Here is a 16778-nt window from a genome sequence, read left to right as displayed (position 1 = left end):
TCTTTTCTTTTCTTTTCTTTTCTTTTCTTTTCTTTTCTTTTCTTTTCCTTTCCTTTTCCTTTTCCTTTTCCTTTTCCTTTTCCTTTTCCTTTTCCTTTTCCTTTTCCTTTTCCTTTTCCTTTTCCTTTTCCTTTTCCTTTTCCTTTTCCTTTTCTTTTAGAAAAGTAGATAAAGATCTCAAAATACATTGGATATTCAATGTAGCTTTTTTTGTCCATAATGAATAGGACCCTGTTATTCTTGTATTTAGTAGGTTTAATCAGATGCCAATAAATTCATCAATATTAAGCAGGAAATGTTTGATATTCAGTAAGTAAATATATGTCTCTGGAATTAGTGTTATAGATCAGTTATCAAATTTACCCAAGTTATGTGATAAAAGATTGGTCTTCCTCTTTTCCATATTCAGAGTGATCTCTTCATATAACCTGAGAGACAAGCTATCCTTGGAATTTTCTCCATTGTTTAGATGTCAGTTATATATTTAAATTAACAGCAGATTTAGATGAGAAAATATGTCAGTATAGCTCTGACTTAAGACCACCATTCCACAAAACCTCTTTCTCCTACCAGAAGAAACGTGCATTTCCAATGCACAATTTTGATGCATTAGTTTATAGGCATTTGCAGATTCCTTTTCGAAAGGCTGAGATCAGGTCTTGCTTGTTTCTACAGCAACATAAATAATTATGGAATTCTTTGCTTTCTAGTCCAGCCACCAAACCAAATCTTGCTCACTTGCATCCTCTACATGGTACTCTAAGAATTGGGAAAAGGAGCAACTGCTCTCATATTCTCCTCTTCTTTTACTCTGAATTGAGCCTTTCTTTGGTTTGGTAATTCTTATTTTCTTTTAAAGAAACACCTGGAAAATAAACCTTTTTGGAACTTCTCTAACACTTTTTGTCAGTATGTTTGTAATATGCTACTCTTGAAACCATGTGAAATAATAGTTCTGGAGAGGTTGTTGAGGTGAAATCTAATGGAAATCTCTTCACCCTTCTACAAAATTTCTGTTAACCTCTTCCCAGATAATTTCTATTAACTGAGATCCAAGTGGTGACCACACTGTTGCAGACCTGTCTGCTTTAAGAAAAGAAAGGGCTTGTGTTGTTCTTCATGCTCTTGATTTTACCAGATTTTTTTTTTCCTCTATGAGAGAGTTTAAAAATAGTCAAGGCAAAATAGTAGCAGAGTAGTTTTTATGCATGGAAACTCTCTATTAGCTTACCCCACACCTACTGCCCCAGCCCATATACTCAAGTCCTGTATTACACTCTTCAGCTGACAATACCTTATTACCATGTTTTCAATTGTCCTACAATTGGGAGATTTAGTGTACTTATGCACATTCAGTTTTATCCTGTTCATTTTTAGTTTTACTGTACTGCTTTCCCTGAAAGAACATATGTATTGTTAGTTCCTCTATACCTTGCAATATTTTTAGGCCTGTACAAGGTGTACAAAGAGAAAACTTTTCCTGTACCAAAGATAGCACAATCTAATTTCCTTTTTAAAACAAAGAAACAGCCAGGCAGGCAGATGAGGCATAGTTTTTCCACTCTAGAATTTTGTTCTTATTTGTCTGGTATTCTCAGTAGCACTTTGAATTTAGTCCAGTGGGATAACAGCAAGGCTTAGAAAATAATGCATGGTTAGTTTCAGATAAATAGTCTTACTATGATATCTCATCCAGTACTATGTACTAGAAAATGTACCTTCCCTGCTGTGGCTCTTAGCAAGTAGGATTATTTCTGCCTACAATAAATTCCACATGACCACCATGCTCTCTATTGATACATATTTGAATGATCCATTTTGCCATTGACAGTAGTGTATTAATTAAATCTAAACCATAAAAGTTTGTTAATATAAACGGTACAGATTTTATTGTCTTTTGAGAAGGCCACTAGGAGGCCCCCAGAAACAAGAAACAGAAATAGACCCTGTGCCTTCAGCCCTGCAATAGGGAGTGAGGTCTTGGGAAACAGTAAGAAATTCACAGCTTCTACATTCTGAATTTCAACCAAAAAGCCCTATGCCATATTTCAAATGCAGTCACTTCAGCTGGTATATTTCCATCAGCAAAGATCTCCATCTTTGTCATTAAATAGTCATCGTGTGAGAAATGTTTACGCACCTGAAAGCTGCTTGCAAAATGGAAAATCCCAGCTTAAATAGTTACAGGAATCTAAGGAATAAAAAAGAATACATTTAACAAGACAACTGTAAAATAAATAGGGAAATCTTTTACTAATTGTAGTTTCTTCTACCCAGAGTCTTTAATCCACTAATGATTTAAATCATACATCCTTGTCTTTGAGTAATCTTTAGAATTTTCACTACATATAAACAGTAGTAAATCATGCATCAAATGAAAACTCACCTGCTACAAATAAAATGATAGCTGCAAGCAGAGAGTTCTTCATCTTCTCTGAAAAGAAGCATAATGATTACTATCAACATTACACTATCTATAGTCTATTCTTTACACTTCCTTTTCTAACTTCCTTTCAGTCCACTAGCTGTAATTGCATTGGTTGAATACAAATAACCTGCTTGTTAATGTGCTAGACTTTCAAGCTTCTGTTTATTAAATATATTTACAAAATCCTAACTTCATGCTTATGAAAAGTAGAAACTTTTACCCTTGCTGTTTGCAAGAAGTAACAACATGATTCTTAAATGTGTATAAGATATCAGCAGGGCAAACTTAGGTAGGTGATTTAAGCATCTTCGAAGGTCTAGGCTAAATATCAATGTGAATTGGAAATACTGATATCAAAAGTAAAGCAAAGTTTGTGACTTACTCTAACATGAATGTTTGGATACTGCAGAAATAATAGTAGCAGCAGACCCTGCTTGTCTTCTCTTTCTGCCTTCTTTTCCCACTCAAAATAACATCAGCACTGCAAAGATGCTGTATCTTCGTTGTTGGTAGCAGCCCTGGGAGCTTTACTGTAGATAAAAATCACACACCAGGTGTGACTACAAGTTCCACGTCTGTGAAATCTGATGATAGAACATTTAAAATAACTCTAGGCACAGAAGCCATCAGAACTAGCATAGGAGTTGCTGCTAACACTGTAAAGGGAAATTTTCAGAAAATTTCAGTACTCTAGGGAAATTTCCCCTCTGTGTTTAGACAGCTGCAAGCAGAGACTGGATTCAGACCTACCTGGTGATAGGCAAATTTTTAAATTGTCTTGACAAACATAATGTATTTCAAGTAGAATATTAAATACCAATATATATATATTGCTATCAATACCTGTTTAAAATGAATCACTTGTTTAAAAAGAAAGATATGGACGTGGTTCTGAGCCTGCTGTACAGTGGCAGTGTGTGACTAATTGCACCAGCAATATCTTATCAGATTTTCTGAAGTGTACGTTCATGAAACACAAATGAGCATTCAATTCTACTGGGTGTTACAGGGAGTTTCCTAGTAATGTGATTGTATGGGCTTGGGAGCATGTTCCAAAATGATGAAGGGAAGTAGACAGACATGCATGCAAAATTAAAATCTCTCTTACCTGAGAAATCCAAATATCTGCCTTGACAGCACTTCTCACAAAGAACAGAAAGAGGATAGTGGTAATTCATTAGCAGTAAGGAAAAACTGACAAAGAGGTAACACAGGTCGTAGATGGAGAGATTTTGATAGTAGAGTTTTTTTGATTGCAGAGTTCTAGTTTCAGAGTAAAATAAAAGTGCACAGATGGCCAAGGAGGCCCATGGCATCCTGTCTTGTATAAGTGAAATAGTGTAGCCAGCAGGGTCAGGGGTAAAGAGAAGCAAGACCATGTGATGATTGCTGGAGCTCTAGGTCTCAGTAGGGATGTTACTTCCATTTAAAGAAAAAATAGATCAACAGGTAGAAGTGCAGAGATCACACTGCCAATCAAAACAAAGGACAGAATTTTATAAACCAGTGTTTGCCATGGGAATAGGAACCTGTTATTAATTATAGGTCAGGTATACAGTTGCCGTAGTAGCCTTTTGATGTTTAACAGAAACTGAGCTATTATTTATGAAATACCTTTTGCATCGGACTGCTTTTTCAAGTGTTTAATATTTTAGCTCTTTTTCTTGCATGGGTTTCAGTCAGAATTGTATATGCCTTAAATTTTTCTGCTATTCAGAACAGGTTGAATTATGCCATCTTCAGTGATAAGCTTAAAATCACAGTAAGGGTTCTTCTCTTCGCTTCTCCTGCGAATTAAATGGTTTCTCAGTCCATAGATGCGGTTAAGCATTTCTCTCAATGTTTTTCTTTATTTGCTTATTTAAATTCTGCAGTAAAAGACAATGCAGGTTATCAACCTGTGTTTATCCTCTGTATGCAATATTAAGCTCTTCCACTTAGCCTGGACTGCATCAAGTAAATTAATAGAAAAAACAAAGGAAAATCTTTTTGCTCTACCCAACTTCACCTGTTGGCTGTTACACTCCAAAGCAAAAAGAAGCTCCAAAGATGCACAAGCACGGTGATGAATATCTTGCCAGCCCCTTTGTCCTGCTTTATACCTGTGGAACACATCAAAGGTGAATGAGGCAGCCTGTGAGCTTCAGAGTCCATTTTTCAAGCAGGCCTTGTGCTCCTGAATGCTAACAAAACAGAAGAGACCTGTAATCTTGTGTACTCAGAGTCCTAAATACATTCTAAGGCAGTTTGGATAATGTGGAACAGGCAAGCTCATTAAAGCACATGCAGAGTCTGGTAGGCAACTGAAGCAGAATGTAGACTGAAAATGGATTGCACCAGCAAAGGAATATCTCACTTGTATTTGAAGTCTTACCTTTTCTGAAGTGCAGGCAGTTGAGGTCTTCATTTTCTTCTGGTTGAGTGTGTGTATTTTTGCTTCAATTGGCTTTCTGTTTATCTATTGGGGGGAAAAAAAAAAAAAAAAAGTCTATATTGGATACAGTTGACCTGTTTTGTGCATATTGCAACAAATTCAATATCATAAAAAATTCAAACTTGATTTTGTCCCATTATTACTACATGTTGAAGTCCTGAATCATTCTTCTATGCACCTAAAAAAGATCTACACTCACAAGTTATTTCTTACATAACTGCTTCCAAAAAGTAGATGTGCAAGTCTGCAAAAGATTTGAAAGGCTGTTGCAGACTACTTTTTGCCAGAGAACATCAATGTCTGAGTTCAAAAAGCAATTCTGATATGGCCTTTGAAAAAAATCCCACTCAGCCCTTGGCCACACCCCTGGGGGAAACTCGCTGTGATAGGGAGTCTCCAACACACTCTGTTTCATCCTTTCAAGTTCAAGTTACATTGTGAAATAGTTTATCAATCAAAGAGCTTTATGCTATCTTCATGGAAATCACACTGCTCACCCTAACGCGTTAGCTGAACCTTCAAAGAGATCTTTCCAAGAGGTTTAAAAACCCCTGAAAATAGATGAAGCGTAAATAAACAGAACAGCGAATGTGGATTATGGGAGAACCAGCAATTTTTATATCTAGATGAAGATTCCTTGGAAGAAAGGAAAAGAAGAAAACTAAATAGATTTTATTCAGACCAAAAGTGAAGTAAATTCTACTTGTACAGAGTAGATGTATGGTGTCACCACTGTGATGCCCAATCTCCTTAAATACAAATGCAGAGTTTTGTCTGGTGTGTCAGAAGGAATATTTATAAGAATTGAGGCAACACAATCAGATGAGACAAGCATTTTCAATTTACTGCAGCATCACAGCTAGTGCTGCAGTTTTGTTTCCTGATTAATTGGAAGAAATCTTCCATGCCATATTTCAGACCAGTGATAGGAAAACAACATTCAGTAGGCATAAGCTGGCTGAGCTGTGTTCAGAGGCAATGCCTTAAGTATTTTGATTTGAATTAGAAACAAGACCTTTCTAGATCACCTTTCATTGCGTCTTACTGCTCTTCTTGGTTGGGATAGAACTAATTTTCTTCACAGCAGTTCATATAGTCCTGTGTTTTGGACTTGTGATGAAAATAGCGCTGAAAACTCTCTGATGTTTCAGTTATTGCAGTACAGTGCTGCACAGAGCCAGGGACATCTCAGCTTCTTGTGCTGCCCTGCCCGTGAGGGATCTGGGGCTGCACAATTGCTGGGAGGGGGCATGACCAGGACAGCTGACCTAAATTGGCCAAAGGAATGTCCAGTACTATGTGGTGTTGTGCTGAAGAGTAAGTCGGGGAACTGGCTGAGAGACCTGGTTTTGCTTGGAGGCTCACTGGGCATCAGTTGGCTAGTGGTGAGCAGTTGTGCTGTGTATCATTTGCTATGCTTCTGTTGTTTTGTTTGTTTCATTTTGTTTTGTTTGTTCTTTAATTTTCTTTGGTGATACCAAAATAATTCACAAAATGTTTTTTTGCTATTTTTTGTACAGAACAGAAAGTCAGGGAGGGATTAAGTTTTCCAAACTGATGAAATAATGTCATGGTTTTTATTTTTCTTCATATCCATGGTTGCAACAGTTACGCAGGAGGTGCAATTGGTTGGACTTATCTTGACAAAGGGCTTTTATTATGGGACTAACTACCATGCTTTAGAACATCCTGGCATGGACTATTTTGTATCTCCCCATCTAGATTACTCTGCTTCATATCGTTGCTAATTCAGAAAAATCACTCGAGCAAAGATTGGTGTATAGTTAGTCACATCTCATTTGAGCCTCTTAAACATAAATATTGAGTATCAGATTATGGCCCCTTGTGAATTAGAGTTCTGACCACAAGCTCTATAGACTTGTGGAATTCTTGGCTTTCTTCTAGTGCAGTGTGAATTCTGATAATAATCTTTTCTTCCAGCTTAGTTTTACTGCCATTGACATAGGAATGCCAGAGAGGTTGTGACTCCCTGAATTTAATGCCCTACTCTCATAGGTAACCACTTCTTGCAATCTCCGTCATGAACTGAAATCATTCCATCTTAAAAATTGTTTTTTGGTTCTCTCCACTCATAACAGAGGCTGTTCCTAAATTTAGAAATGTCTGGTGAGATTTCTTTCTAGCTTCTAGCCTTGTATTTATTCCTGTCTGAATTACAGTTGTACATTTTTCAGTGAACACACTTTAAACATTTTCTTTCCTACTTCACACTATCAGTCTGTATTTTCCTAACTTCAAGAACTCATTCTTTCCAGGACTATTATCATGTGAAAAGTACTTCATTTTCCTGATTATCTCATTAGCTTGTCTCTGTGTATTCTGATTCTCTGTTATTTTTCTATTTATGAAATAGCAGAAAATAGAAATAGCAGAAATAGAAGAAGAAAGATCTCTTAGGCTGTTTCTGGCTTTGTCCCTATTTTATCTGCCTTTTGCCAGGGGAGTTATCACGGTGAAGTCTGCTGATCGCAGGGGGCCAAGTTTTCATTTCTGAGTTGATGAGGTGTGGATAAGTGATAGGTCACAGAATGTGACAGGTTTTCTGAATGTTCGGACATCCCAGCACAGTGAGGAGGCTTTGTTTAATGCTGAAGCACATACGGTGCACATGTCACAGCACTTTAACGAAGGTGCAGACATGGTTATGATGCTTATAAAATCATGGAATCATAGAATCGTAAAACATAGAATCGTAGAATTGCAGAATGGCTTGGGTCAGAAGGTCATCAAGTTCCAACCCACTTCCATGTACAGGGTGGCTACCCACCAACTCAGGCTGCCTGGGGCCCAACCAACGCAGTCTTAAATCCTCCAGGGTGGGCATCCACAGCTTCTCCGGGCAGCTTGTGCCAGTGCCTCACTGCCCTCTGAAAGTAGGTCTGTTCTGGTTTTTAAAAAATAATGAGCATAATAATATACAATCAAGTGACATCTTTGATAAAAAACCAAGCACTTCAAGCAAAGCTACCCAGTTTCTTTTTTCTTACACTACAGTATTATCAAAAAGCCCTCTGCAAACTTTACTTTCCCATTTTGAAGAATGCAGATCCTGCTTAGCTCTCTCCAGTTAGAGAATTTTACTTTTCTACAGAGGTCTATAAAGATGGCAGAGGGTCTAGAGGGGAAAACATGAGGAGCAGATGAGGCCCCTGGTCCTGCTGAGCACAGAGCAGAGGAGCTGAGGGGAGGCCTGATGGCGGCTGCAGCTCCTCACAGGAGTGGAGGGCAGCGCTGAGCTTTGCTCTGTGTGACAGCGACAGGGCCTGAGGGAACGGCATGGAGCTGTGCCAGGGGAGGGCAGCTGGGGGCTGGGGACAGGGTGTGCACCAGAAGGTGGTCAGGCTTCGGAACAGGCTGCACAGGGCACCAAGTGCCGGAGTTCAAGGAGTGTTTGTACTGCACTCTCAGACATGGGTTTTGAACTGGTACTGCTGCACTGGTGGTTCTGCTTGGAGCCAGGGCTCCAAGCCTTTTGAATGTCCTTGTGGGTCTCTTCCAACTTGGGATATTCTACAATTCTAGGAAAATTTTCATGGCACCATGAAGCAATGGAGCTCTGCATAATTACAATTGCAAGCTTCTTTTTTTTTTTTTTTTTTTTTTTTAATATATATATATGTATGAATAGGAGAAAGCTGAGGAAAACAGGAGTAGTATTAAGAAGTGCTGAAGAGTAAACCTGAGCTGCAGAGAAGATAAGGAACCTTGAAATGGAGGAAATTTGAATCTAATCCATTTATATAATACTTTTTTAGTGGTCTGTTTTCTCTTCAGAAACAGGTTCTTGGTAAAAAAAAACAATATATTGTCAATATGTAGACTCCGATGTTCAGCTGGATATGATAAATATGTAAAAGACACATTTGAGGTAACAGAGAGTGCCACTGGAAGATCTAATAGGTGAGCTGACCTGCTTGTAGTTTTCTTGTTGGGGTCTTCTTTATGAATGCTCTGAAGAAACTGGATATACATGGATGTCTGGATAACATATTTTTTTTTTTCCTGTAAAATAATGCAAGAATAGATATATATATACACAAACTACAAAGAGATTACACTCTGGATTAACACAGTTTGCAGTGGTTCAGGGTCATTGACAGCCATACAGTTATAGTTAAAGATACAGTTGTTTGAGAGATTTGCTCTCACTGTGTGGTTGTAAGAGGATGTGAATGAAATCTGATATCTCTATATACCACCCTGTTTTTCACAGAGACGGGCTGGAGGAACAGGGGAGCCTGCCTGATAGCTGAAGAAAGCAGTCTCTGACAAAGAGTGTCTAATCATCTGAGCATCCCTGTGGTACCCTGCCTCACCCAGTGCTGGAGCTTATTCTCTGATGTGAGTGATACAGATTGATTCTGAGTGGAGAGAAGCTGAGATGGTTTTCAAAAGCAATGTTTCTTTGTTTCTGAAAGAGGGAAGCTAAGGCCTGCGTGCTTGACCCCACTTTTTGTTAGCATCACTTCAGTCTTAGGAGAGGTTGGAGAACTAAGTCCATGCTCAGCCATTAATTCAGCTTTCTAGAAGTGAAACAAAATGAAGAAGCTTTCAGGAGGAAACAGCACTGTAACAGAGAACAACTTTTTTTTTCATTTGTCCCTTCTGCCTTGGGTTCTGAAGAGAAGTTGGGAAACTTTGAGTCATCAGCTCCACTCCTGTTGAAGTAGTTGTCTTTCAGCCTGTTTGTAAATTTGTAAGGCTCCAACTTAAAATTGATTGTTTCTTATTCACATTACTCCTTACAGAAGGCTATACCAGAACTGTTTGTCTCTGTGACATAATTGGAAAAAAGCCTGAGTTTCTAGTTTGTTTTTCCTTTTTATAACGATTTAGAGGAAGAATTATGAAGAAATATAATGATTCACCTTTCTTCCCAGTATTCATTACAAGGGAATTTGATCTTGGAAGACGCAGCTGTGTTTATGTCTTTTGAGTGACTAGGGCAGTAGCCATCCACAACATGTTTAATAACATCTCAGAGCCTTGCAAGACACAACAAAGACATTTTATAACATAAAAGAGATTTTGACATAAACATTTCATTGCACATCTCAATAAAGAGGGTCTGGATTTCTTTAATTTTATTATGCTACGTTGCAAATTACATCGCAAAAGCATAACACAAGATGCATTGACAACTCAAGAATTTTATGAGATGGACTAGTCTTTAGAACTTTTTCTTCTTAATCTGTAACATGGACAGCTAGTGGAATGAAAAGTCTGACATATCTAACATTCCATACTGGCTCTCAATCACTCTGTTTTCTGTTTTCCTCAGTTCCTCACGATCTTTCTTGAGTGGTTACCAAATTACCTAGAATTTTTCAATGAGTAGGCAACTATTGGTTTTCAAATCAAGTATAATTCAAACAATGTCCATGGTCCTGTGTATGGCAAGATGAATGGAATAGAGTATCATCAGCTGGGTCCAAGCTGTGCTACAAGAACCACACATGCTAGTTGCACAGCTGGGGTTCCTGCTCTCCAGCTGAAGCTGGAATCAGCATGTCTCTGTGAGCCCTTCTGCAGGTAGCAGAAAACCTTGTCCCTCTGTCTCCTCCTCCATAAATTTTCCATATAAAACATGAATTTAAGTTAGGTGAAGATCTCTTAAACATGTTAATGTTTCACTGAGACACAAATACATTAAAATATTTTTACTTAACTGAGTTTCTGAGTCATGAAGAGTAAGAAGAAAATAACATATACATCACAGATCTGAAACTTTGATAAGTTTCTGAGTAGTGTTGTGTAGGCTTCGTACATCTTTATATAATCACGTTCTCACTCATGGTACTGGATAAGTTTTGCCCAAGAAAAGAAGCAGTTAATGGAGGGAAAAGTCCAAGAAAGGTCACATTTATTTATGCTACTTTATTACAACTTTTTTAAGGGAAAGGGGTTTTTTCATTAAAAGTAATTTAAAAAGTGAAAATTATAATGCAGACTACAAGCAATTAATTTGTGTCCTGTGCTTGGTAATCTGCTCACCTCAAGGAAGTTTATCTTCAGAGATCAAAAGACAAAAGTCACACTCAGAAATATGTTCTCTCATGTCACATTGCATGCTTTAAATAGCAAAATTTAAAGCTGACACTTGATTTGAAATACCTTTTTAAGGTCTCCATGGAGACAGTGTTGTCTTTGCAAAAATGTTTTTGTGGGGTACAAGGCAGAAATTCACAACATCTTCAAACTTCCAAATTGTACCAAGAAACTTTTCTTTTTCTAAATTAAATTAAGACAACAGGGCAAAATCTACCAGGCCATTTCTAAATTACTGACAAAACAGAACACTGCTGTTTGAAAATACCTTTTCAGAGAGCTGAACAATGAAGGTGTGTGATCTTAATTAATGCCAATAAATATCAGCATTTCCCACTATAGTGGGAATCAGAGGCTTTGAGAATAATCAGGTTACATTTAACAGTATGTGCTGATGAGAACTTATCTGCAAAAGACTTGTTTGTGTAACCCCTACACTCCAATAATGCTAACAGTCATGGACAAGCTAAGTAGGTTAAGATTCTTGAAGATAGATTTTGGGTTTTTTAGGTGGTTTTTTTTTTTTTTTTTTTAGTAGGAAAAAAAAGCAATTAAAATCCCCTTTCTCTGACAACTATTTGAAAATCGTTTCTTGAAAGAGAATAAAATAAAATCTCCAGTATAGTGGAGCTTTATTGTCCTGGCACTCTGAAAGGCAACAGTCAAGAACCAGAGACAAGCATGGTCTGGAGGAGTAGAGTACTCATGCAGAGACAAGCAGGGTGTCCTCTCATCAGCTTTCAGATGCTGTCAGTTTCTGAGCTCCTGTCCTTTGGTCTCTTATAAAAGGACGGTTCATCACAGGTGGTGCAGTTTTGCAAAATGTCATTAATATTTAATATTTTTTCTGAGAAATAAATGCTGCTAAAAAACTTCCTCATCCATTTCTATGTCTAGGTCTACTCATGGTACATTTTGTATAACAGTAATGAAATAAGTGATATAATTGAACTGCTCATAAAAGTGCAGATGAATTAGCTGATTTCCCAGACACACTGATATCAAATTGTTAGTAACAGGAAAAATGCAAAATCAGTGGGGAGATTTAAAATAGCTAACAAAACTTAGCTGGAGTCCTGCTGACAACAAAGTTTTAAAATTTGATTACAACCAAATTAAAAAGTGACAATGTCATTTTCAAATCTGACTCCCTAAAGCCAGTCCTAGTCAGGCACATGCATCCATGGTTTTAACTGGCTTCTGAAAACCAGCTCCTGAAAACCAGCCCTGTTCTACAGATAAAAGAAATAAAGGCCTTCATGAAGACCGAAGTAGAAAATATAGACTCAGCTCCCTGTGGCTGCAAGAGTTTGCCATGTAAAAGGCTTCAGACATTCAAAAGTCAGTGCTCTGCCACTGCTGAGATGCTGGTGGCTCAACCCAAGGGCATCTCAGGCAGGGGCGTGCTGTCCAGCTGCAGGAGGATGGGTGTGTCCTACAGCCCTCCATCGAACACTAGGCAAAACCGTGGCTTCCTTCCCCGAGACTTAATGGCATCCTCTGTTTCAGGGTTTGGTTTTAGCACAGAGCTTGCTGCTGAAGGCTCTCAAATCTTGCTGCCCTGCCGGCTCCTGACACCGCCGGTGGGGGTGGATTTTGCATTTATTACTTCACAGTGACACCTGCTGGAAAAGACCCCTTCCTTAGGCAGGTAAGGTGTATTTTTAGAGTGAATGAAACCTAAGTTGGACACCGTCAGAAGATTATGTCAAGTTGGGAAAAGGGCGTGGGAAAAAAAAGATCAGAAAAACATTGTAAACGTTATGAGAGCCACTAGATCCCCATAAAGTACCCTGTTGTGTACCCCTTAAGACATGAAGCAATTGTCAGCACTTTTATGCCGAAAGTCCTGACTCAGCCAGGTCTCGTCCCCTCCCCAAAGCTATGCATCGTGTATTTCTCTACCGTGATTTCTGAGGGCACTGAAATCTGTTCCCAGACATCTGGGTTTGATGCACATAGAGAACAATGTTTTTTCTCCCGTTCCTATGTACTTTTCATGTGCGAGAATGGGCCACTAGGTGTCACTAAATGCCACTAGATCCGTTGTGGTTCCAAGACCCACTCGAACGTGCTGATACCAACAATGAATATACACCCTGTTCATCACTGGCTTTTTGCACTGGCCAACGTGCAATTTTTCAGGTTTCAGCAAGTTTGAAGAAAAATCTCTGGCTTCGAAGTAGTACACATAAATATTCACCTTTCACTTTAATTTTAACAGAAAAAATTTATTTTATAGTACAGTGTGGTTGAAATATCCTTGGTCAGTAGAAGCTGTTAAATGATACGTGTTAGCATTTGAGAAGAGCTGCTCTGTGCTCAGGACTAATAGAGCACTAGCACTGCATGCATATTTGTGCTGTGTTTGTTCATCAAGGCTGCGCTCAATAGAAGTCTCTGTCTTTCTGTATAGATGAAGCAAAAGCTGCTAACCATATTCTTTTTCAGAATATTTTTGCACTTGAACATTCAGCCCATACATGAGTTAGGACTGAAGCTGATACATGCGCCTCAGCCTAAGTTTTGTGCAACCCCTCTAGATGGTAGAATAAGTATCATATGAGCCACCTCTTTCTTCACAAAGTTTGTATCCTAGGTTTGCTCCTCTTTTTGGGAGGCATGGGTGTTCACAGAGAGGGAGGTTAGGGATACAGTGGCCAAACTGTTTTGAGAAGTGGCAGACAGGCCAAGGGTTGTGCCACCAAGCACTTCTGTACCGCGATAGGGACTGAGTCACAGGATGTACGTTTGTCGCTGTCTTTACAGAAGTCTGTGCTGGAGCTATTAATGCTGAGCTCTGACTGCTGACCCAAGGTGTAACCCTGTCAGACATCATTTCCTCAAGCTAGCGGAGACTAGGACCTCCTGGGGAAACCCCCAAAGGTATTTGTGTTTCTATAGTTAACTATTTGACATTAAAAACAAGATGGAAGTATATGTTGGACAGTGAAAAATAAACTGAATGCTGAATAATCATTGCTTCTGCTGTGGGAGCAGTAGTTCTGCAGAACAAAAAGTAATGTTGTGACTATTAGTTAGGACTGTTCCGTTAGTCAGCAGGAAGACTGAACTTAGACTGCTTGTTCAAGTTTTGCTCTTGTAACAGGAATGTCATTCAGGTTTTTCCTTTGGTATGTGTACTCTCCTTTTCATAGGTTTATGTATACATACATGTTTTTATATATATTTTACAGTTTAACCTCTCTACCTCTGAAAAAAGATACTACTCTAGCCCTCCAGATTTTAGAATTAAAATGATGGGGAATGATAGAAGAAACAAGCTTCTCATTGCTCTGCTTATTTTTTCCGCTTGGACTTTCCTTCCCTCAGACCAATTGTCACTCCTCTCATGCACAGATGAGTAAAATTCTCCCTGGCACAGTTTTTTTTCCACATAGAAAATGAATATGACCTCATCTTATGTATCTCACAGAATGTTTTAAGGTATAATACATGCATGTTTTCAGAGAGTACTGAAGATGAAAAGCAATATATGATAAATATAAATCTACTTTGATCATAAAGGGCACATTACTATTTTTCCTCATCTCTCTAGAAAGCAGTAATGCCATCCTCTTCTAAACATCCCTCAAATATATGTACAAAACAGGAATAAAAATAATTATTAGAAGATAAAGAATTATAAATAAACAAATACAGAAATAGTTTATTTTAAGATGACAATTGGAATCTCTCTGCCTTGGCTCTTTTGATCTCCTTGATGCTCATTAAATTGTGGATGGCAGACCCTGCCTTCATCTTTGAGAAAGAAACTAGAGTGCTGCTTAAGCACTAGCTAAAGTTTCAAAGGTAATGAGGCTTGGGACCTACGGACTGGAAAGTATAGATTGATTTGCATGCTTTTTCACCTCTCCTGCTGCTTATTTGTATTGTTCTTACTTTTCCAGCCAGCTCAGAAATTCTCATCTGATTTGTTAATATTTGCACATTGCCCATAAGCATTACTGATACTCTTCAGGTAGGCAGGGAGGAAAAGCACTGCCCCACTGAGCCTCCATGACTTGAGTTGTGACACTCACTTTTATCTGCTGCCTACCCTGGAGGAGCATTACGTATTTTCCATAGCAACTGTGTCTGCTGAATTCACAAAAATAGGTTGTAAGTTTAGAGCCTATAACTGAAAGATTAAAAAAGGGGGGGTGGGAAGAATGAAAAGCCATTTCCTTGGTTCAGTCTTATAAGGATATATGCATTCTCTATTTATTTTTCTGCATGTACTCTGTTGTGTTTTACTATAATTTATTTACCTTAGGTTTGCTGGTTTTGATGTTGTGGCTTCCTTTTCTTTATATTCCTTTTCTAGTTGGAGTTGAAATATGCTGCAAAATATGAGTTTGTGTTCAGAGTGGTGCAGAACTGTCTCAGCAAAAAGCACAACAACTCACAGGCTGCTGCCTGTCTTTGCCCATCTGGGCCTGTGTGCTGTGCTAGCTAGCTGTGCAGGGCAGTGTAACACACAGGCACAGAGGTGAGTGAGTTCCTCTACACCTAAAATGGGTTCTCATGACAGGAAAGGCTTGCAAAATTGAATCTTGTATTGTAGTCTAGATGTGCTGTCCTAATGTCTTAACAATGAAAGCACACTACTGGAAAGAATTTCAAGCGTCTTACATAAAATAAAATAAAATTTAAGTTAATTCCAAACCCAGAAGCATCCTACCCTGCAACCAAATGTGCTATATATATGCTCTGTAATGTGTTCTTCCCTTGTTCTGATGTGTAATGGTTCTCCCTTCTTTTACTGGTTCACTCCAGTACAGCATGCTGAAGCGTAATGAATGATACTTGTGAAGTGCTTCTAAGATAAGCTATGGAAGCATATATGTCTATCTGGTAGTGGCTACTGTGTTCATGACATATTCAAGGCACAACATGCGAGAACTTCTCTTGCAGGTGCTCACTGCTCTGCTCTCTGAAACGGTGGTGGTGCACAGCTGAGATGGATGGCAAGAGTCTCTGAAATCTGCAACCTAAAATATGCTATCACCATGCTGATTTGTTATTTTGGCATGTTAGACAAATCAATAAATGTGGCAATGGTGATAAATCCAGTGAGTTTTTTTTTTTCTGCGTCTGATCTTGTTCATACTGGTGAAAGAGTTTGAAAGGTTTTAAAGGCAGAGGGAGTTACAGCAAGACAGAAAACAAAGTTTGCTTCTAGACAGCAATACTAGCATGGAAGCTTTTTAAGTGTAACATACATCATCTATCTCTGCACATAAGCTCCTGCTGAGGCTGAATCCTAACTGGGACAAAAGCATAGCACAAGGAAGCTGCTAGTGCTTAAATATGCAGCATTTCTCCCTCTTTCCTGCCTCGTTTAAGGAGAGAACAGTGAGCATATCACATTCCCAGTAAACAATGCTTTTTTAATGCAAACAAAGTTTCCTTGCAACCTAAATTGGAGCTGCTGAGCATACGTTTCTATTGGCTTTTTTTTTTTTTTAAACAGAATGGAAAAAAATAGAAAATGCTTCTTTGACTAGGACTCCTATAGGCTCATTAAAAGTTGTTTGTGAAACTAAAACACCTGTTACCCATTAAGCCAGATCACTGTGAAACTATGAAAATGAAGGCATAGCTATAGAACATATAATCAGCTGTTAAAATAGAAAAAGTAAATCACGTGTGGAGAAAAACATACTGCAATATAAAGAGACAAATCAGCAGCTTCAAATAGAGAAGCAAAACAGCATCCCCTCTACTTTGAAAAAATGCTTGTGCAGAGTGGTCTGAGATTTGAACAGATTTACAACTTTTCTTTTCATGTCAAAACTGCTGTTTTGATGCAAAGATTAAAAATTGTATCTGGATAATGGCTAG

The 16778-nt window shown here is 38.4% G+C and overlaps 1 protein-coding gene and 1 long non-coding RNA gene across 2 annotated transcripts in view; one reads left to right on the top strand and one right to left on the bottom strand.

Moving 5' to 3' along the window:
- LOC122182238 (interleukin-31 receptor subunit alpha-like) overlaps nucleotides 1–2429 on the bottom strand; it is a 26338-nt gene extending 23909 nt beyond the window's left edge. Inside the window, exons 1-2 of the mRNA XM_042875350.1 lie at nucleotides 2387–2429; nucleotides 2141–2191 (exon numbers count right to left, since the gene is read on the bottom strand). Of these exons, the coding sequence (XP_042731284.1) occupies nucleotides 2141–2191; nucleotides 2387–2429 (94 nt within the window). The remainder of the gene's footprint in view (nucleotides 1–2140; nucleotides 2192–2386) is intronic.
- Nucleotides 1–15975, top strand: part of LOC122182239 — a 46654-nt gene extending 30679 nt beyond the window's left edge. The window contains exons 2-5 of the long non-coding RNA XR_006179753.1: nucleotides 9097–9224; nucleotides 12441–12582; nucleotides 13701–13817; nucleotides 15849–15975. This is a non-coding gene — a long non-coding RNA (uncharacterized LOC122182239). The remainder of the gene's footprint in view (nucleotides 1–9096; nucleotides 9225–12440; nucleotides 12583–13700; nucleotides 13818–15848) is intronic.
- Nucleotides 15976–16778: the final 803 nt, after the last annotated feature.

Source organism: Lagopus leucura, unplaced genomic scaffold (genome assembly GCF_019238085.1).
Source record: "Lagopus leucura isolate 7727_CA_CO unplaced genomic scaffold, USGS_WTPT01 Super-Scaffold_100014, whole genome shotgun sequence".
Lineage (NCBI taxonomy): Eukaryota > Metazoa > Chordata > Aves > Galliformes > Phasianidae > Lagopus > Lagopus leucura.
This window is presented reverse-complemented; position numbering and strand designations above follow the sequence as displayed.